We start from the raw sequence: 21,850 nt of genomic DNA, 5'->3' as shown, positions 1-21,850 counted from the left end.
AGGTGACATGGGAAGCTTTCTTTAAAATAGAATCACTACATTACTATATTAGATGAGGTTTGCTATAACTGTAAGATCACCACTGTTATTGGAATTTGGTAGACTTTTGACTTTCATATTTTCCTCATCCTTAGTCTCTACCTGGAGTGTCTTTCCCCCTTCTACGTTCTCTCCCTGCTTTGCCTGCAATACTCTTTTTCTCCTTAAAGAATAGGCTTAGGTGTTATTTGGTTTAGGAAGTCTGCTCTTCTTCCACAGTTTGGATGGTGTGTAACTTGGACCAAGTTCCCTGAACATATTTCTTTCAGTGCTCTTGCCACATATTGGTTTATATGCCTGTTCCTCTGTAAGACTCCAAGCTCCCCAAAGATGGTGCTCTATCTCAGTTGTAGTCATATACCTCCCATAGAATGTTTGCTACTGATTGCTACAGAATCCTCAGTTCCTGGACAGGTGCCTAGCATATAGCCATTCAGTAAATCTTGATGGAACTGAGATAAACTCAGATTTCATCTATTGTACATTGATAAATACTCTATAAAGCCATCAATTATTCCTTAAAGATAATGATGTCACGCTTTCCAAATTCTCTAAGTTGATCTTTTCTACTTCCCTTATATAAGGGATATCAAATGAAGAAAGGAGTGAATGATAATAGCCCAATAGTTATTTCTAAAATTTCCTCCTTCTCCTTTTTTAAGACAGGAAACATCTTTGAGAGGCAACCTATTGATTATTAACTCTAGACTCCTAAATTTCACTTTTATGTTGTAATATGATAAAAATAGTCCATGAGAGAAACTGCAGGATTTTGAAAAGCTACAAGCTAAACATATCATAACACTTAGGCACCCTTTAGAACTTAATACAAAACAGACGCAGAAAGAGAAATTGTTAAATAAAGGTAGAATTTCAAAGATGTCTTGAAAATAATGGCCTCTCAAAAACCCAGCTCTTTGAAAATTACTTTGAGAAATAATAACAGGAGTCAGTCTAAAACACAATACTTACATATCAATAGTATTTCAAAATGTAACACTGAACTATGTTTGCTTATAAAAATCCTAAACCTTATGTGGTATTAGGGAATAAGGACAGCCTTTTATTTACCAAGCCTTTCAGAAACTAAAAAGAATAATCTTTTATTATATATTATTCCATCAAGGTAAAAATTCTAGTATTGAGGACCTTATTATACTATGCATTTCATCACTCTGCAGGTTAAATTTTATCCCCTGGATACATAGATCTACATAGGACATTCTTTTTAAAATAACAAAAAAATCTATAAAACATATCAGCATTACTTCAACAAGATAACTAGAACCACTGTATATTTCTCTTTTATTAAGAACTCCTGGGATTATTATTTCCAGAGAAAACAATTACTTTTAGCACAATATCAAAAATATTGAAATGTCCATGTGAAGCAAAATGAATAAAACTATTGATTACTGTCATTTTCTATAATTATAATGGAAGCTAGAAACTTTTCTTGGTTAACAAAAAAGTAAAAAATGCTATTTAGATATTATAGTCAACAATTTGTTTCTAAGCGGCCTACTCTAAATGGCTCATTTTTAGTTCATATATTCTTACATTCACTGATTCCTTTAGCAAATTCACAAATGTTGATTTAGTCTTAAATGTGCACAGTTACTGTGTAAGTTCAAAAAGTAAATATGTTCCTAACTTCCAGAAATGTAAAGGCTAGAATGAAAGAATCAAGTGACATTTACAGTAGATTTTGATACTTGCTCTGGTGGAGGGATTGAATAGTTATAATGGAAGGACTGAGAGCACTGGGGGTGAGGAAGAGGGAAGAATCTGAACCCCTACTGGATATCTGACTTGAAAACTGGATTTTGGTGGCCAAAAACTCACATGAAACCAGCCATTCTGTAAGTAACATACTTAGTAAGAACAGATATGATTTAAAGTGTCTCAAATGTGAATTTATGCTCTACTCTCTTTGCCTGATCAGCAGTAAAAGAAATGTAACATATTGCATCTCATTTTCATTTTGAGAGAATTTTCAAAAGACTAAAAAAGGAAGGTGATAAAAAAAAGGGGTTCACACACTATAAAATGAAACAATTACAGCAGCCAGAAGAGTGAGCGTTAATTAATCAGAAAACACACCCACAGAACATCTGAAGAGGCAAGTGTAATAGGATATTTTAAGATGTTTTTCAATTCGTTCTCAGTAAATTTTATGGCAGGATTTTTTAAAACAATGTGTGATTTGATCTTACAGAACATACAATTTTATTGTTTTAATAGTGATCAAGTAACTAAGGTAAAAATAAGCTGAGTTGTCCAACTAAAGAGGTGAGATTGCAGAGAAGAAACACAATCTCTTTCTGTCTTCAATTTTCAAAATGCCACTGTGAAGAATTACACCTAGTTTTAGTTCTTCATATCTTTACTCATCAAATCAGATTTGGAATATCATTCATGGCAATGAAGTTTTCAGCTCAAAGAAGCTTAAATGGTAATAGTGGCTGTGCTATAAATGTGCCTGTGGTGCTCAGAACCTTCACCCTGAGGCCTTTCACCCCTCTTCCTTCCTGGGTCTCAGTTTCTTCATTTATATATAATTTGCCTAACTCACAATGTTGTGGGAATCAAAAGAAATAAAACATATGAGAGAGGAAGGGCAAAAGTTCTCTTCATTATGTAAAATTCTATTTATATATTTTAGCCTAGGTCTTAATCAGCTAATAAAACTGTTTCAAGTTTATTCTGAAATGATTAACTAAACATTGAAGAGCCTGATTGGTAGGGTTGCCTTTAAAAATATATATAAGAGAAACATATTTTTGGCAAAGGGACAGAATATTGCTCATAATAGTAAAGTTTACAAATGTTAGAAAAAAGAACTTGTATAGTGTAAATGTAACCATATAATCATAAACTTTATAGGAGTAACTTTAGATGAATATACGAAAATCTTAGCAATGAGAATAATTGACCCAAAAATTCTAAAACAGATGAAGGATATTTATCTGTGTTATTCACAAGATGATATAATTTAACATTAAACTGATTGAGAAAGAAGGGAATTTACAATGTTATCTCCCCAAATAGTTGCAGATATGCTCTAGGTTTGTTACTATATGTTGGGAGATAGTGTGGTATTGGAGTTCAGAATTCATTTGAATAATAACTCTTCCATACAACAATTGTTTAAATTTGAAAAAGTTGTTTATTTATTCACAAATTCTTTCTGAATTTGTGTCTTTTTTTGTCAAAAACAAAACCCCAAACGAAAACAAAACCAATCCCTATATCATAGGATATTTGTGGGAAGTAAAAGAAATGATGCTTGAAAACTTTAGCATGTTTCCAGCTACTTAGTAGGCATTCAGTGGATGAGAACTATTATCATTGCTTTTTATTATTACTCATACCTGCTTCAAGTGCTTTCTCGGTGTTGACATTTGCCATCATGGCTGTCTTAGGTCAGGGTTTCAGAGAAACCGACTCTGAGATGGAGACTTCACTGGGGCATGCCATTGGGATCAACGTTTATGGGGAACATGAAGAAAGCAGAATTGAGCAGAGGGGGAGTTTAACTGTGATGCAGTCATGACAAAAAGCCTCAGTTTATCCCACAGGGAGCGCTGTAGCTGAGAGATCCTTCAGAGCTGTCCTGCTTTAAGGCAAGAGACTCGGCCTTTTTAACCATCCCTATGCATTCATCACCCTTACCCTTGGTTATGGGCTGGAGGGTGGGGCATAACTTGGGCCAGATAACACTCTTTGGCTAAGAGTCATTCCCAGACAGTGACTCAGGTTAGAGCCATCAGCTGCCAATACTTTCTATGGCTTAGGGAAAGAGTGCCTCAGTCTTGAAAGGGGAATCTGGGCAACACTCCATAACATCTACTACAATGGCCTCTGGTATCCTCAGGTAAATTGACACGATTAGTTATCCTTCCTAAGACGACTCATTTTAACAGGCCCATGAATCAATGTGAATGATGAATGGGAGAGGAGTACAAGAAAACAAGAAGGAGAGAAGTATTTTTAAAAATTACCAAGATTTGAATAGTGGCCTCTTAAGAAAGAAATAAAAGCAAACAAGGATTATGTACAAAATTAGAATATTGAGAAAAGATGAGTATTAGGCTCTGAAGATAATTTAGGAACTCATTTCAGTAACTTGAACATTTGATACTTTATTTACTAATTCATTTATTCATTCTAAACTGTTTAGTACATATATAATTTATAAAGATTTTGCTGTCTCATAAAAATAAGTCTCTGTCAGATTGGGATGGGGAAGGAGGTATGGAGTCAAACTCCATTGATTATTCTTCAAGGTACAATTCCAGGAAAATTAATAGAAATTTAGAGTAATAATGAATAAATACAATGGAAATTCTGAACTGAAACTCAAAATATTTGGAGGGTTATTTTGCATGAAAATTTATATTAGAAGTTTGTTACACATATTAGAAAGACTAATAAGTTTAAGCAAGTAATTCACTGTTGAAAATGACTTAGAATTAGGTAAGAACTTGGTTTAATAAACATCACTGGAAAAAATCAGATAGGCTTCATGGTCAAGGTTAAAAACAATAACAATGGTTGCAAAAACTTACTGGGGCCTACAAGTGGTCACATTACCAAAGACAGAAGCACTTCATTCAGGATTAAATATTTATTTGATTGGATCTGAGTTAATATATGCATGAAATGGGAAAATAATTTTGGAGAAAAACAAAACTTCCAAAAGAGAAAATAAATATGGAGTCCTAGACATGTAACCACTTCATTTCTGGAGTTAGTGAGCTAAAAGCATATTTAATATCTGGAGTTTACAATCTAGGAAAGCAAATTCTGTTAAGAGATAAAAGAGTGTTTTCTATTTCTTACTGCCCACTTTTCCCCATCCAATAACCTGAAACATCTCACCTGACTCTGATGACAATCTCTGGGAAGTATGGTACTTTTATCCTCTCAGAGGTCACAGAACACAGGCTATTAATCTGATTTTTCTCAGCATGGCCAATACTAAAATTGCCTTTCTCTTCAAGAAGCTCTATTTTCCCTGTCTCTCTTTCAAAAGAAAAACAAACCAAAACCAAAAAGTAAACCTGCAGTTCTGCACTAAAGCACATTGCAGAGAAACTAGTAACTTTTATATTACTCATAATGCTATGTAAATGTATCATAAAGATAAAAACAGCTATCAAAAGTGGAGCCTCTAAATGAACAAAAAAGCTCTATATGGTCACCATAATACCATACCCAGAAGGTTTGTTTTGGTGGACTACCTTTAAATGAACAAAGTGAAGCTTGTGACTTAGATGGCTAAAACTGTCTTTTAATATGTGTGCCTTTGGAAGCATTACCTGATTGGACTACATCTGACAAACTACAAAAAGTCATGAGGCGCACTTCAAATTTTGCTTTGTGGGGCCAGATGCCAGTTCAAATAAAAATGGAGGTGGATAATCAATATGGTGTTACCATCAGCTGTGATCGTGATGGGGTATTGTGGTTAACAGATTACTCAGGTGAAAAGCCCAAGAGTTAAGGAAGAGTCTCTCAATAATAGGCTGCCTTCGATGTCATCTAAGGCAGTCATCTTCTATTCAGTTCCAAACTGGGCTAAAGTGAATGTCTAATTTTGCATAAAAAAGCAATGAAATAAACTATTCTGCAATATAATTTAGCAGAATTTTATGCAGTAGTTAATTAATTATGTTAGAACATGAAATAATGCAGTAGTGGGCTAAGCTGAGAAAATGCTTTTACAGTTTTTATTTTTATTGTTTATTTTTTTCTTCAACAAATATAGACAGAGTGACTGTTGTATCGACATACAAAGTGATCAAAAATAAAACAGAATATTAGCCTTTGCTTTGGGGGACCCCATAGTTTAGCTTATGTCATTAATACATAAAATGTCACAGAATCACAAGTGTTAATGGCATATTTTAGTCATGTTGTGACTGCATGAAACATACACACACTAAGAAGATGTGTATTCTTTTCTGCCATGGGAACTGTTACTACTTTGAGAAGAGAGTAGATGGAGGCACATTCTCTAACACAGACAAGCAGGAAGCATGGATGTGGTACACTTTCTGGAATGATCTGAAAATTCTTGGACCTTTGAGTGTAACCTCTCTTTAGCTCCCAAGCTTTGATTGGTTATTACTCTATTCTGTCCTATTAAAGTGACAATGTAATTTCTTTTGTTAAACTAGGTGAAAGACTGGGAGAAAACTGTTATAAATCTAATATATACAATCAAAAGATTACAGCAGAGTTCTGTACAGAAACTTGGTGAATTACCAGGATTCAGAGCAAGACAAAGATCCAGGAGGCAAGAAATTGAGTGATGAGGATGGACAAGCCCTTTGCCAGACAGGGAGGGGTAGGGCTCAGAGTCCAGGAGGCCATACTACTTGGAAGTATGACTATTACTAGTGAGCAGAATGAGCCAAAGAGAACTTGTGACTTTAGTAGAACTGTTGATTTTCGGCCTTTCACACATTTTCTGATTAGTTATGAAGTGCCTCCAAGACTTACACCTGTTAATATAATGAAGATGGTGCAGCAGATGGTCTCAAAGTCCTAAGAGCTTTGTGCCTCAGTAAACCCTGGCAGTATGTCCAGTGATTTCATTTATTTTTACAACATTAACTTTTATCCATTGGGAAAGAGAATGGTACCAGTTGAGCACTTGCTGTCTTCTACTCTGACACTTCTTTTTCTTTTAAATTATTTATTTATTTATTTATGGTTGCACTGGGTCCTCGTTTCTGTGCGAGGGCCCCCTCCAGTTGTGGCAAGCGGGGGCCACTCTTCATTGCGGTGCGCAGGCCCCTCACTATTGCGGCCTCTCTTGTTGCGGAGCACAGGCTCCAGACGCACAGGCTCAGCAGTTGTGGCTCATAGGCCCAGTTGCTCCGCAGCATGTGGCATCCTCCCAGACCAGGGCTCGAACTCGTGTCCTCTGCATTGGCAGGCAGACTCTCAACCACCGCGCCACCAGGGAAGCCCTACTCTGACATTTTTACTCCTTAAGAAATAGTGGTTAATTCCTAAGAAGACAAACTAGGAACAGAAGTAACCATGATAAGAAGACTGACATAGGCTACTACTTTCAGCTAATAAAAAATCTTATGGTATTAAGGAGTTTATATTCTGGCCCCTTCACTCACCTAATACTCCACACAAATCAGGGCTATGAATCAGGCATGTTCCCTTATGATTCCTATGCTTAGTATACAGATTATCATAATTACTCCAACTTTCTAATTTTCTGACATTCAGATCTGGTTGGTAGTGGAATGGACTACGTCAGAGGAGTGAGTTCCTCATCACTAAAAGGATTACAGTGGACACTGATGATACTGATGGAGAATCCATGTACCAATCCAGGACTAGCTCAATAATCTCCAGGATCCCTTGTAACCCTGAGATACAATATCTTTTCTGATCTAAGGTAACTTTCTCTTTTTTCTTTTCCTATCCTAATGCTACTCATCCTCTGAGGTCTACGTCAGGTGGCACCTTCTTCCCAAATAATATTACTTTATATGATTGTTATGAGGAATTGATGAGCTATTGTTTGTGTGTATATATATATATATTTTATATATATATATATATATATATATATATATATAAGCTGAGTGCTTGGCATATAGCAGGTGCTAAATTAATTCCTTTCCTCACTTTTCTCCACAATGATAAAAAAAATTCACATTAATCTCTTTTCTGGTCTCCAACAGTATTTGGCTCTAACAAAAAATAGTAATTTTTATGGTCATATTTTTCTTGAATTACTTTATGTTCTATGCCATCTTTACATTTACTGAAGATCAGAACCAAATCTCCCTTTTATTTTTATTTCCCACAGTTTATAGGCAAGGGCTGAACACATAATGGTCAATGAATGTGGAGAGGGTGAGCTTTACAAAGGAGAATCAACATAACGTAGTTTAAAAATCACAGTGTATTTAATATTTTACCCCAATTTAGAATTCATGTGGCCTGGAAAAGTCTTATGCTTCTGTTTCCTCATTTAAAAATGGACTCAAACATCCCTACTCTGCTTTCCTGAGTGTATTGTTATAACCAGAGGATTGAGTGAATATGAAGGACCATGAAATAGTGCACTTTGATTTGGTTGCCCATTTAGTTGCAATTTATCACATTTGGAGAGCTCACAATGGAAAGGGCAGTTCTTCTTTTGCCAACCTTCCTGATTACAAATATTTGGCTTTTTTCTCTGCTCCAAAAGGAACAAATTACAGGCTTCCATGATATTCAGTGTAACTGATCTTTATGCGTTGTAGGGATTAAAACTAGCTTACATCTTCAATGAATAATTAGGGATTTCAAGTCTCTGGAGAACAATGGATCACCATAGTCCTCCATTAAGACTGTGGCTTTGGAGTCACACGGCCATGTTCAGGTGCTGTTCAGACATCCTGAGAGTATTAAGAGGTTCTCAAAGACCTCTGACCAACATAAAAAACTGTGTCAAAACACAATTGTGTCAAAGCACGATTGCAAATAATTATTTGATAACAGGGTGGTTATTTAAGGCTGAAGCTTATAATGGTCGATTCCTCATTGTAACCTCTGCTTCACCTGCCTGGAATGAATGTAAAGTCTGCCTCATGTTCAACCCCTGCTCCACACAGCTGTCAGAATTATCTTCTTAAAGAACAAATCTGAGTCACATGGCTCCCTGTTGCATTCCAAATAAAACCCAAATTCCATGACTCCAAAATCAGTGCCTTTAACAATGAGGCCTCTGCTGCTCTCCTTTAAATGTATTCAACAAATAGTGACTTATTCTCTACTCTGTGTCGTCACTATGCCATCAGGGCTACATGTTCCTCACTGTTCCCGAGACGTGCTCTAATCTCTCTGCCTCGTCTTTGCTTCACCTGCTGTCTCTGTCTGAAATGCAGCTTCTCCTCCTAACACCTGGCAAAATTCTACCAGTCCAGGTCCAGTTCAAATACCAAATTCTTCTGCCAGCTGTATGTAGAGTTCTCTAGTGATAGCACTGTGATAGCAGATTACTAGCCCACCCTGCTGTCTGTCTCCTTAATCTGTGCTCTCTTAGGGGTGAAAGGCCATGTATTTTAACTTGGATCCTGCACAGCACTTTGCTTGTACAATTGAATCTAAATTAAATCTTGAGAATAGCCTCACTAATTTGCCACCTTCAGTTAACTCATATCATTGCCAAAAAAGGGATTTGGGTGAATTGGATCAAATGTTTACAGACTAATTGATTGTTTGGACCCTTTGAACAGTGGCTTCAATAATGGATTCACTCCAAAAATCAGTCAAATTTCTGGGTTTGTAAAACATGGCCTAAGTCAAGAGGCAAGGGAAATAGAAGCATTTTCATTATAGATTTCAAAGCAATAGCTATTATTCTTTTAACCTGATGTGATTATATGTTTATTTATTCACTCTCTTGCAGTCCAAAAGCACTCTTTTATTTAAAACATAAATATACCTTGTCTATAGGTGTTATAAAAGTTACACATAAAATTTTTCCTAGAGCTTCATCTGTAAACCAATGGCTGTGTATAAAACATATCACTATAACAAGTTGAAAGGTGGAGAACTTCATTAAGCTATATTTTGGCACTACAAGATGGAAAGTATCAACACAATTGGTATCTTTTTGGGTTTTTTTTCAGAGATTTGGTTGATTCATTTGACACTATGCAGTGTTAATATACTTGAAATATATACCCCCCTTTCTCCTCTGATTCACCCCCATTCAATCACACACTGGTGGGTTAGGGCCAGGTCAGTTAACCTAAAGAGTACTTCAGTCAAAGGCACACTCTATTCCTGCTTAAGTCCCGAATCCTGCTGGGCTTTCTTACTCTGTTGGACCAGCCTATACCCCTAAGGTCTCATCAATGGCTCTCCTTTGAAACTCAAAGCAAACCATAGATCACCCCACTAGGCTCTCTTCTGAGCCCTGGCCTGCCCTCTTATTCCCAGAGTCTTCAATTGGCCTCTCAAACAGAAAGTATCCACATGACCAGAGGCCTTCCCAAATCTCACTTCCTTATAACACTTTCATCCCTCCTTCTAAAACATGTTATTTCTCAGACATATTATATTTCACAAGGTGAAAGGCAGGATGGGGATAGAATGTTTTTCTTTTTTTTCTCTGACTTTTTCAAGTCACAGAATGGGATTCTCTCCCATGTATGTCCTTGAAGCCAACGAGGACCCAATCAGTGTTTGAGGTAATTGGGGTAGAGGGAATAGACAATTTCTTCTAACTTTGCAGTTCTGAAGCTTCCAAATATTTTAAGTACAAACATATTTCTATTAATTTTTTAAAATAAGCTAAAGTGATATATTCTACATAACCTTAAGCTAAATATTTTTCTCACTTCTCAATATATTAATTTGCTTTATTTTTCTATTCTGGAGTTTATTACCACTGTCTACAAACTGAGCTCAATTTATTATGGCTTGTAGCAATATAGGTTTGCATGGAATAAGGAGACAATTTTGTAATTCTCAAGGGCAGGAACAGCATATGTGTAAAGAGTTGACTGCCAACCTTATGAAAAGGATTAAAGGTATTTATTTATACAAATGAATGGACCTGAAACTAAAGTGGTAACATATAAGAGACAAAAACAAGAATTCATATAATTTATCAGACCATTAATTTCTCTACTGATATTTTAAAATAAAGAGGAAGCCTGCTTCTATGAAGAAAAACCAAAATTTAGTTTAAACATATTTTTTCTTTATATCTCTGATCAATCAAAATGAATGTTTACAGGTAATCCTAAGAAGAAATATTTTTGATGGTATATTTTTTTGTTTTCAAATGTAATATTTTTGTGTCATATTTTTCTGGTTTTGTTTTATGACATTCATAGCATAAAAGTTGTTCAAAATTTGAAGCTATGATCGACCCAAGGTAAATAAAAAAGAAAAGTCGCAAATTCGAGGAAAATGAGTTTAACATGATCTAAATATTTTGTATATGACATAACCATTGACAAAATTGATTTATTTAATGAGATGTGAATAATGCAGTTGGGTAATTTTTTCTTATTTATACAGTCTCTCATTAACTGCAAAGTAAATCAGGATGAAAGGAATAATTTAGAAGAAAATGTTTACTTTAAGTTACATTGGCAAATGCAACAAAGAAAATTCATTCTTACTATTCTGCTAATACAAATTTATCAAATTCTAGAGTAAGAAGGGGTCTTAGAAATTATCTGGTCCAACTCCCTCACTTTAGTGCTCTATGTGATTAATGCCAAGGCAAATCAAGTGACTGGCTTTTTGTTACACAGCTGATTAAAGACTGAGCTGGGTCTTGACCCAGAAAATTCCTTACTTTGGGTCTAGGACTTTTCCCACTGTATCACATTACCTTTAAAATAAAATTCAATCCAAGCCAAGTTTTATATGTTTGGGCTCATTACAGCTGTGGTCTACCAGTGCTTCCCATAATGTTTACAGAAGAATAAACTGATGTTAATAAGTATGTGGCAGCATTTTAAATTGTATTTGTAGGCATAGTTTGTATTTGGATCCACCTCTTTAACCAACATAGAAGAGATATTTCAGCCAAAATCTCTCTCTGCCACCCGAGTTCCATTGCCCTTGTCTCTCTCCATCATTATGTTACTCTTTTATGTTTCAAAAAAGCCAGTGGGGGAAAAGATCATTTTTCTTCTTCTCTGTTAAGACACTATGATCATACTGTAGAATTTGGTTCAAAAGATTTCTTACTCCATTTAGTTGATTGTCACATAGATATATAAAAGATAATACAAGGAAAGATTTGGCAAATGAGAAATGAGCATGTCTGTGAATGTTTGTCTAAGGCTAATCTGCATTTCTGACTTTGGGTTGCATGTTTAAGCTCTATAGCCTGTGACAGATTAAAGAATCTCCAAGAATTACTATTTCTTCAGGAGTAGGACAGGCAGGCTTATTTCATTTATTTATTGTATCGTAATTGCTAAGAATGCTTTAAATAACACTTTTATGTTTATGTAGCCACATAACTTTTGAGAAGTAAGGTGTAAATATTGCCAATACTAATCAAATAGAAAAAAATGGCAAAGAAACCAGATCTGCATAATCAAGTATTCCCAATTTCTTACTGGGAGAGTTTTAAATAAGTATTATTTTTGGTTTGACATAACATAAAATAATGAAATAAAATAATTGTTTGAATCAATTTGAATTTTGTCCTAATTTTTCCTTAACATTTCACAGAGAAGAAGGTTTTTACATTTGAGTCTAAATTTCTAAAAGTATTATTACTCAAAGAATAAAATTTTATTAACTTACGGCCCTGATGCTTTCAAAATGTCCACCTTCTTTCTCGAAATCGATAGGCTGTCCTTTCAGTGTCCAGTAGAAAGTGACATCCAAACTAGCATCGTGAATTGCTTTGCAGTTAAGGACAACACTTTCTCCCACTGTTAACTCTGTTCTTTTAGGAGTAAGTTCTATTCTTGTAGGTTCTATAGAAATAAAAATATGTTAATTAGCATAACGTATAGTTTTCACCTTCATTCTGCATTTTAAATAATAGAGAAAAATTAAACAAGGAATCTATGTAATATAGTTGCTCCAGATACATATCTTTTAATAAACTATTATTAATTGAAATATTACCATTTGGTAATATTACCAAATATTACCATATTAATTGAAATATTAGCATTTGTAGGGAACAGATGATTTAAAAGTCCCTATTCCTGTTAAGAAGTCAGCTTGGATGAAAAAGAGGAAAGACTACATAACTAGAAAGAGCAATTGGTGCTCTGGAAGGAGGAACATTAGAAAAAAGAAGCTGTAGCCTCCCTGTCTACCTTCAAGGATCATCAAGTATAAATAAAATAATTTTTACAATAAAAAATACTTCACATCTAAGGAGGAATAATTCAAGTGAGTTCACTTTAAAGGTTATACAGAGCACCTCCCTTCAAATTACTATCTTAAAGGAGATAAAAACTATACTACTACTACTACTATAACAGCTTGTATTCACTTTATAGTTTACAAAACCTTGTAAGTAGAGGAGTAGAAGAGGCACCTCTGGCTGATTATAAAATATCCCCTTTGATAGACAGTGGATGCTTTAATTGAGATCTAAAAAAAAAGGCAAAATATTGAATAGAAATGTTTTTTGAGAAAAAATGTTTACATTAACTATTTAATGATTCAGTTAAATTTAAAAAAAAAAAGATACATTTTTACTGGGTTTAGAGCAACTTTAAACCAATAAAGGCTAATACCAGCTGTACATCTAAGGGTTAGTTAAGCTAATGATCAAACAACTGCAATATGATATTTTTTTTAATAAAGTAGGGAGGTGATGGAGACAGGATATTGATACTTTCTTTTTTCCTAATTAGGTTCCTGATTGTAGATACCTCAAGAAGCCTGACACAGATGAAAAATTATCCTAATTTTCCTATTTCAGCTCTACTGTTTGCAATAGCATAGTCTGATGAAAGACCATGGTTAACCACTGATAAGATCCTTTAATATGCAGCCTCCTTCAAAGCAGTCTCAGAAAGAGCGATACCAGGAAAGGAATGCCACAGTAAATATTAACATTCTGGAAGTCAAATATTCTGTGTGGCATTCTAAATTCTGTCTTCATCAGAGAAGACAGATCATCACAGCATACTGCAGTTTAAACTGTGAGAATTGGAATGTTCTGAGTAACTAAATATTCCACTTAACTCGTGATTAACAGAGAACATTTTTGTTATTATTAAATTTAAAAAGTCTGTGGATCCAGCATTGCCTCACTATGAAAAACGTTGTTTAGCACACACAAGGAATGAGACCTGGACTGGAAGACTGACTTGGATTCCAGTAATGTATGCTATAAGTGAAGACATTTTTAAAATTATGTTCCTTCCTTCCCTGGATGTTTGCCTCTTTTCTAAAATATCAGAGTGCTGGCTATTTTAATTACATTTCTCTTTCTAAAGAAAGGGGAAAATGAACATTACTATATTTTTTGTGGCCAAAGTATGATTCATTATATACTACATGCACAAATGGAAAAAATTAGTGATATACTTCATCGTGAAAACTATTCCTTTACCAAATGAAGAGAATGTCTAAGATAGGAGATTTTCTTAGTACTAAACAATGACAGGTAGTCTCAAAAGAATGTTCTAGACTTGGAATCTAGTTCACTTTAGAACTAGAAAACTAACTAACTGTTAGAAAACTAACAGAAACATTTAAGCATACTAAAAAGTTACAGTGTATAAAAATTCCATTGATGCAGAAATCAAAGAGTAGCTCTGATGTCAGTTCATCTGATGTATATTTCAACACCACATGTTCATGTCCTCCTTTTGCTACTCTTTTTTTTTGCCCCAAATCCCCAGTTGAAGTGGTAACAAAGGAATATTACTGATTGATGCTAAAATTAATCTTGATTCAGGAAAATATTTTTATACTATTGGTATACTTTTAAATTTTGAGACATCGACTAAAACTTCAGAAAGCTTTCTTTACCCTCCCACATAGTGTGTTCAGAGCATAATATTTAAATTTCTACCAACAAGGTGTTCCTTTCTTCATTATTTAGTCCCCTAAATAATGGAAAGGGACAATTTGACTGTGTTAGTTCTTTGTGTACAATATATTTCTTGAACAGGAACATGCACACACATATATGCAAATACACATACATGCACGTTATATTTATTCACTTTCTGATAAGGCCACGAAACTATGCTTATAAAACATTTAGCCACATTTTCTTACCTTTCACAGAAACGGAAGCTATGATTTCAGCAGAACCAAAGACATTTTCCCCTTGGCAAACGTACTCTCCCTCATCTGATTTAGAAGCATTTAAGATCCGTAGACTCCCGTCTGGAAGAATAGCTATTCTGAAAATTATTAAAAAGGTTTTTTTTTTCCTGTTTTACTGCAAATCAAGTAAGTGTTAAGAAACTCTCATGAAATCTGAAACCACTTCCAAGTAATAATAAATAAGGTAAAGGATCACTGTGAAAATATGCAGTGATAGTAGAAATGTTTTGCCCTTCAAGAAATTATGCAATAAACCCACATAACACCTTCTTATATTTAAAAAGGTTAGGGAGTTACGGGTTATTTTTCTTTTGACAACTTTATGACAGTTCCTTTTAAAACTTGTGGAAAAAAAGGTGACCCTGAATTTGATTATTAAAACTTATACTATCACCAGTGTTATTTTAATATTAAGCTTGAGGTATTTCACCTCAAACCAAGAATGACCTCAAAAATCAAATATAAAAAGAAACATCATAAAAACATAGAGGAGGACAAGTACAAACATAAAATTAATTGTATACAGCCTCGAGATGATTTATGGTGGTTTCTCTGCAGTGCAACCCGTGTAGCAAGGGCGTGACAGACCTGATACCTGAAACCTGGGCTGCTCGTACTACGCTTTTCAAACATAAAAGCATGACATCTGAGTTTGCATTTGGGCTCTTTCAAGACCTTTATCAAAACTGGATCTTGAGTCTTATATGAAGGTGAGAAATTAAAGCATTATTAAAAATTTTTAGAAGTTCTGTGAAAATGAGGTTGACATTCAGGATTACCATATTCTCCTGTGTATTCATCATTCCAGAAATATAAGGATATCAAACTTAATTAGAATTTTTGTCCTTTTCTCCTTCTTATGCTCCTGAAGTATAACCTATTATTTCACCAGTGCATCGACCTACTGAAGCAACCCGAGACATAACAGAAATGGCTGTTGTGATTTTATTTGATATGCCACTAGAATTTAGACTGACTTAGGAAAGAGGAAGTAACAGTATGTGCTACTTTAGGTAGAAAACTAAAGGTCTCACTGAACTTAAAATCCTAAAATTGGATCCTCCTAGTTCTGAAAAGAATAGTTTATTGCAGGGCAACATGATAACATTAAACTATTTAAGATACAAGAATAATGGCTAAATCAGTTTATCAACATCCTTTATGTTATTTTAAAATATGTATTCAGTTTTGCCAATCAGTCCAGAACTCATGGTTATGGGCAGCATTGAACTTTTAACAATTGGATTAGATTCTAGGCTGCTGAATATTGCTTATTAATTTATACTTACATATTATTATCCATAAAGAGACCAGTTTACTGTTCTCAATATGGATTTTCAATATGGATCAAATTTGATTTACAATGTATGAGAAGGGAGCCAAATTTAGAAGCAAGCCAAACTAGGAATAGAGGATTTGACTGTAATTTATGTCTAGCAGGGATATTAATGAGACATTTGGAAAACACAGTGGTCTCTGAAGTTATATAATCCATTTAAGATGGTCAATGAAAAATTCTGTTTGTTATTTAGATAGCACTATTTCTATAAAAATGGAATATATGTACTCATTCCATTTCAATCACAAAGATACACATGCTACAAAAAGATTTATTTGAAAGCAAAGATTATACTTTTTATAAACAAATAAGCTTTCTCTTGTGAGAATGACACACTTTATTGAAATATAGTTAAATTACTACAGTTTGTGCAGATTATTAATATTGTGAAAATGTCTACATTTTACTGACTGGTGTAAATTCTAATCTAGCAGGTGAGAAGTTTGGCTTAAAATGTCACCCCCTTTAAAGAAATAAATGTATCTTAGAAAAATGTCACCCCCTTTAAAGAAATAAATGTATCTTAGATATTGGTAGTATTTTAGCTCTTAATTTAAGATAAGTCCTTTCTCACTGACAGGAGGCAATATATTACAAAGATAGTTTATGAACACTCCTGTACTTTAGGCCACTGATCCACTTGGAGGATGAAGAATTTTGAATACCATGGTGTTTTTTACCTGTCAAGTGACAATGTCATTTAACCAAAAGCCTGTCTACTGATTCAAGTTTCAAATCCTTATCAGATAAGCTCTTTTTTTAATTTAGAAAAGAAAAAAATAGAATAGACAATGAATGCAATTTATATTATAACATCTGGCTATTGCAAACAAATACTGAGATAATTGAATACTGAATTAATATTTCTTTGCAATTTCCAGCTTCTTTGTCTTCTGCCCTATGTTATTACCATGTGACTCCTACATTTGGAATCTTCAGATTTGTAGACTAATTCTTCTGAGACATCCTTGAACTTGGAATGGGGTAATAAGGGAGTGGTAAGGTGACGGTCCGTTGTGGACAGGGAGAAATTTTAGAAATGCAAACCAGCATTCTAGCACTTAGTATCAAGGCACATTTACTCTCTTCTGGCCTCTAAATTTCTCCACAAGTTTCTGCCTCGACCTGGAGGTGTCTTGGTTCTCATCTTGCACTTAGTTACTGGATCTTTGCCTTGGTAACTTGCGCAATACCACAATCTACCTAGTATACCATTGTGCTTACCCTATCTTGCAAGGATTCATTGCTAACTTCCTGATGCCTATCTTGATCTCCAAATTTCAGGATCATTTTCTGGACTCTCCATTTCCATGTTTGGCTTACCTGTCAGATAGTACAACCTATTTTAGACCCTTCCAAGTGCTTGTCTGGGAGTACCACCTATGCACCTGCTGCCATATTATTTAGAGATCATGCTTTGACTTCCAGATTAGATTTTTTCTAGTACCCTATCATAATGGATATTATATCACGGAATCATTAATCACTAATTGAGACTGTGTGCTTTAAAGTCAGAGAGGGTTGCGTTCAAATCGCTGTCATTGACGAGTACTTGTATGATCTTAAAATTACTCAGTCTCTTTCCTTATACGTAAAACTATCATAATTATATCTAACTAGTTCTTTAACAGTATTAACTTGATAATATATGTAAATTATTCTATTTTTGTGGTGTGTGTAGACATTAATTGAAAATTTATTCAAAATTTTAAATAAAATTTGTGACAAATTTTTAAAAAGAAAAAGTAGAGAGTGCCAGGGAAAGTTCTTACTATGAAAGCCTCAACTATTTAGGGTGATGAATCTTTTCTGAGTGAAGTATTGCAGTGAGAACTGAAGGATGAAAGAGAGCTAACTAGGCAAAGTGTGGGAAAGCAGAGGGAATGACATTTGTAAGGCCCCCAGATGGGAAAGACCACAAGACCTTGAAGAATGAAATGGCCAATTATGATGGCATATAAAAAGCAGGAGCAGAGAGTGGCTCAAGGTAAGACTGGAGTGGTAGACAGGGAGTAAGATTATGCAGGACCTCTCATACTATGAAAAATATCTGTCTTTATTTTAGGTCAATGAGAGCTGCCAATTTTTTTTTAACAGCTTTACTGATGTATAATAGGCATATAATAAGCTCGCATGTTTAAAGCGTATAACTTTGAAAAGTTCTCACGAATAGATATACAGTCATGAATCCATTAATTAGCATCGTCGAGATCATCAACATATATGTCCCCCTCAAATCTTCCCTGTGTTCCTCTGTATTCTCTCCCCCCAGCCCCTTCTCATACCACCCTTATCACTGGACTACTACTGATCTGCTTTCTATCACTAGAGTAAGTTTTCACTTTTACAAAATTTTATATAAATAGACTCTTAACACTATGTACTCCTTTTGTTTAGTTAATTTCACTCAGCATAATTAAGTTGACATTAAATTGAGTGTCATCCTTGTTACAATGATCAAGAATCAATTCCTCCTCATTGCTGAGCAGTATTCTACTGTGTGTAGATGGCACAACTTGCATATCCCTCACCTTTTGGTGGATGCTTGTGTTATTTTCAGCTTGTGGCTGCTATGCTGCTATGAAGATTTGTATATATGTATTTTATGAATATTTGCTTTATTTCTTTTGGATAAATACTTAGAACTGTAATGACTAGATCATCTGGTTAGTTTTATGTTTAACTTTTTAAGAAGCTGCCATACTGTTTCCACATGGTTGTGCCACTTTATATTTCTAGCATCCCAGTGTGAGAGTTCTTGCAACACTTGATATGGTCAGTCTTTTTAATTTTAGTGATTATGATAAGCAGGTACTCTAGAATCTTGTTGTTATAAGTTCCATTTCCCTAATGACTGCTGATGTTGAGCATCTTTATATTTGCTTATTTTCCATCTGTATATCTTCTTGGGTGAAGAGAGTGTGAGAATATTTTACCATTTTTATGGAGTTGTTATTGAGGTTTGACAGTTCTTTTTATATTCTATATAGAATTCCTTTTGCAGGTATCAGACTGGCAAATATTTTTTGCCAGTTTCTGGCATGTCTTAGCATTTTTCCAACAGCAGAAGTTCTTGGTTGATGAAGTCCAATCTATTTCATGCTTTGTGCTTTTGTTGTTGTACTAAGCAATAGGTTAGGTTTGTTACCTAACCTAAGGTCACAAAGTTTTTCTATGTTTTCTTTTTGATGTTCTATAGTTTTAATTTTTATGTTTATGTCTATGATTCATTTTGAGTTACATTTTGTTCATGCTATGAGGTAGGAATCTATTTATTTATTTAGTATATGGTTATCCAGTTGTTCTGTGCCACCATTTGGAAAAGACTATCTTCTCTCCATTGTCAAAAATTAATTGGCATTCATGTCCTGGCTATTGTAAATAGTGCTGCAATGAACATTGGGGTGCATGTATCTTTTTGAATTATGGTTTTCTCTGGGTATATGCCCAGTAGTGGGATTGCTGGGTCATATGGTAGTTCTATTTTTAGTTTTTTAAGGAACCTCCATACTGTTTTCCATAGTGGCTGTATCAATTTACATTCCCACTAACAGTGTTAAGACGGTTCCCTTTTCTCCACACCCTGTCCAGCATTTATTGTTTGTAGAGTTTTCAATGATGGCCATTCTGACCAGTGTGGGGTGATACCTTATTGTAGTTTTGATTTGCATTTCTCTAATAATTAGTGATGTTGAGCATCTAAACGTCCATCAACAGAGGAATTGATAAAGAAGATGTGGTACATATATACAATATTTATTCAGCAATAAAAAGGAATGAAATTGGGTCATTTGTAGACATAGATGGACCTAGAGACTGTCATACAGAGTGAAGTAAGTCAGAAAGAGAAAAACAAATACCGTATATTAACACATATATGTGCAGTCTAGAAAAATGGTATAGACAATTTTGTTTGCAAAGCAGAAACAGAGACACAGACATAAAGAACAAACGTATGGATACCAAGGGGGAATGGGAGTGAGATGAACTTGGAGACTGGGATTGACATATATACACTACTATGCATAAAATAGATAACAAATGAGAACCTATTGTGTAGTACAGGGAACTCTACTGGATGCTCTGTTGTGACCTAAATGGGAAGGAAATCCAAAAAAGAGGGGATATATGTATATGTATGGATGATTCACTTTGCTGTACAGCAGAAACTGACAAAACAGTGTGAAGCAACTATACTCCAATAAAAAAAAAAATCCATTAGCTGTACATTACAGAGAAAAACCATGCATTAGGTAAACCTCTTTCCATTATGAGTTATGGTGTTGTTGACCGTGAGTTCAATGTTAATAAATCACCATTATATATTATATCAGATGTCTTTAAACAGACATACATAAGACAAGGCTATGTACTGACCAGTTGTCCACAAGGTGATCAGAGGCTTGCAGGAACGTAACCCTGTTTTTCCCCCATGAACAATGGTTCAGTATTTGCTAATTCAGTGTTTGTGATGAATTTATAGAACATAGATACACAGAAAAATGAGAATTGACTGTATTTACTGCATGAAGTGATGGAGCGGTCTGGGGGTTGCTTAAAAATAATTCACGGAGGCACAGGGAATTAGGTTGGGGCATAGAGGAAACACATTGATGAGTCGAAAATTGGTGAAGCTGCAAATAGCTGCTCATTAAACTGTTTTCTCTATTTTTGTAAATGTTTGGCATTTCCTTAATAAAAAGTTGCTTGCAAAATCCCTGCCCAAAAGATACATCAATTAACATTATATGTGTAGGTCAACAACTACTTAACTGTCTCTGCTATCTCACTGATCTGTCTTGATTACTGTATCAATATGATTTGTCTTGAAGTCATGTAAGTTAATTCTTTCTACTTTGCTCTTCTTTTTCAGAGCTGTTTTGGCTATATTCTTTGCATTTCCATATGAATTTTTCAATTAGATTGCCAATTTTGAAAAAGCCTACTGAGATTTTGATTGGAATTTCAGTGCTTTAGCTCAATTTTCACAAAAAAATTAATACATTAACGATATGGCTTTACAGTACATGAACATGACATATCTCCATTTATTTAGGTCATTTAAAATTTCTCCAAGAAATATTTTGTAGTTATCAGTCTACAGGTCTTAGATATCTTTTGTCAGGTTTATCCTTTTTTTGATGCTATAGTAAAGTACTTTTAAAAAATTAATTAATTGATGCATTTATTTATACGAAATATTTTGAGGTAATTATAGAAAAACATGTAGTTTTAAGAAGTAATACACAGAGGAATAGAGGACATGGTTAAAAATCTTGGGGCTCACATCTTGGGGCCCAACCTCGGCATATTGACTCAAGTCTGGGAGTGGATTTCAGGAATCTGCATTTCAGCAAGCTCTTCAGCACACCAGAGACCTTCAAGATGGCAGAAGAATAAGACATGGAGATCATCTTCCTCCCCACAAATACATCAAAAATACATCTACATGTGGAACACCTCCTACAGAATACCTACTGAACGTTGGCAGAAGACCTCAGACTTCTGAAAAATCAAGAAACTACCCATGTACCTGGCTGTGTGGCTGACAGGGTCTTGATGCTCTAACAAAGTGTCAGACCTGAGTCTCTGAGGTGAGAGAGCCGAGTTCAGGATATTGGTCCACAAGACACCTCCCAGCCCCACGTAATATCAGATGGTGAA

General features: G+C 34.7%; 1 protein-coding gene across 1 annotated transcript in view; it reads right to left on the bottom strand.

Moving 5' to 3' along the window:
- Positions 1-21,850, bottom strand: part of CNTN5 (contactin 5) — a 1,406,915-nt gene that overhangs the window by 164,918 nt on the left and 1,220,147 nt on the right. Inside the window, exons 14-15 of the mRNA XM_049713144.1 lie at positions 14,797-14,924; positions 12,346-12,521 (exon numbers count right to left, since the gene is read on the bottom strand). Coding sequence (XP_049569101.1) covers positions 12,346-12,521; positions 14,797-14,924 — 304 coding nt within the window. The remainder of the gene's footprint in view (positions 1-12,345; positions 12,522-14,796; positions 14,925-21,850) is intronic.

Source organism: Orcinus orca, chromosome 8 (genome assembly GCF_937001465.1).
Source record: "Orcinus orca chromosome 8, mOrcOrc1.1, whole genome shotgun sequence".
Taxonomy (NCBI): domain Eukaryota; kingdom Metazoa; phylum Chordata; class Mammalia; order Artiodactyla; family Delphinidae; genus Orcinus; species Orcinus orca.
This window is presented reverse-complemented; position numbering and strand designations above follow the sequence as displayed.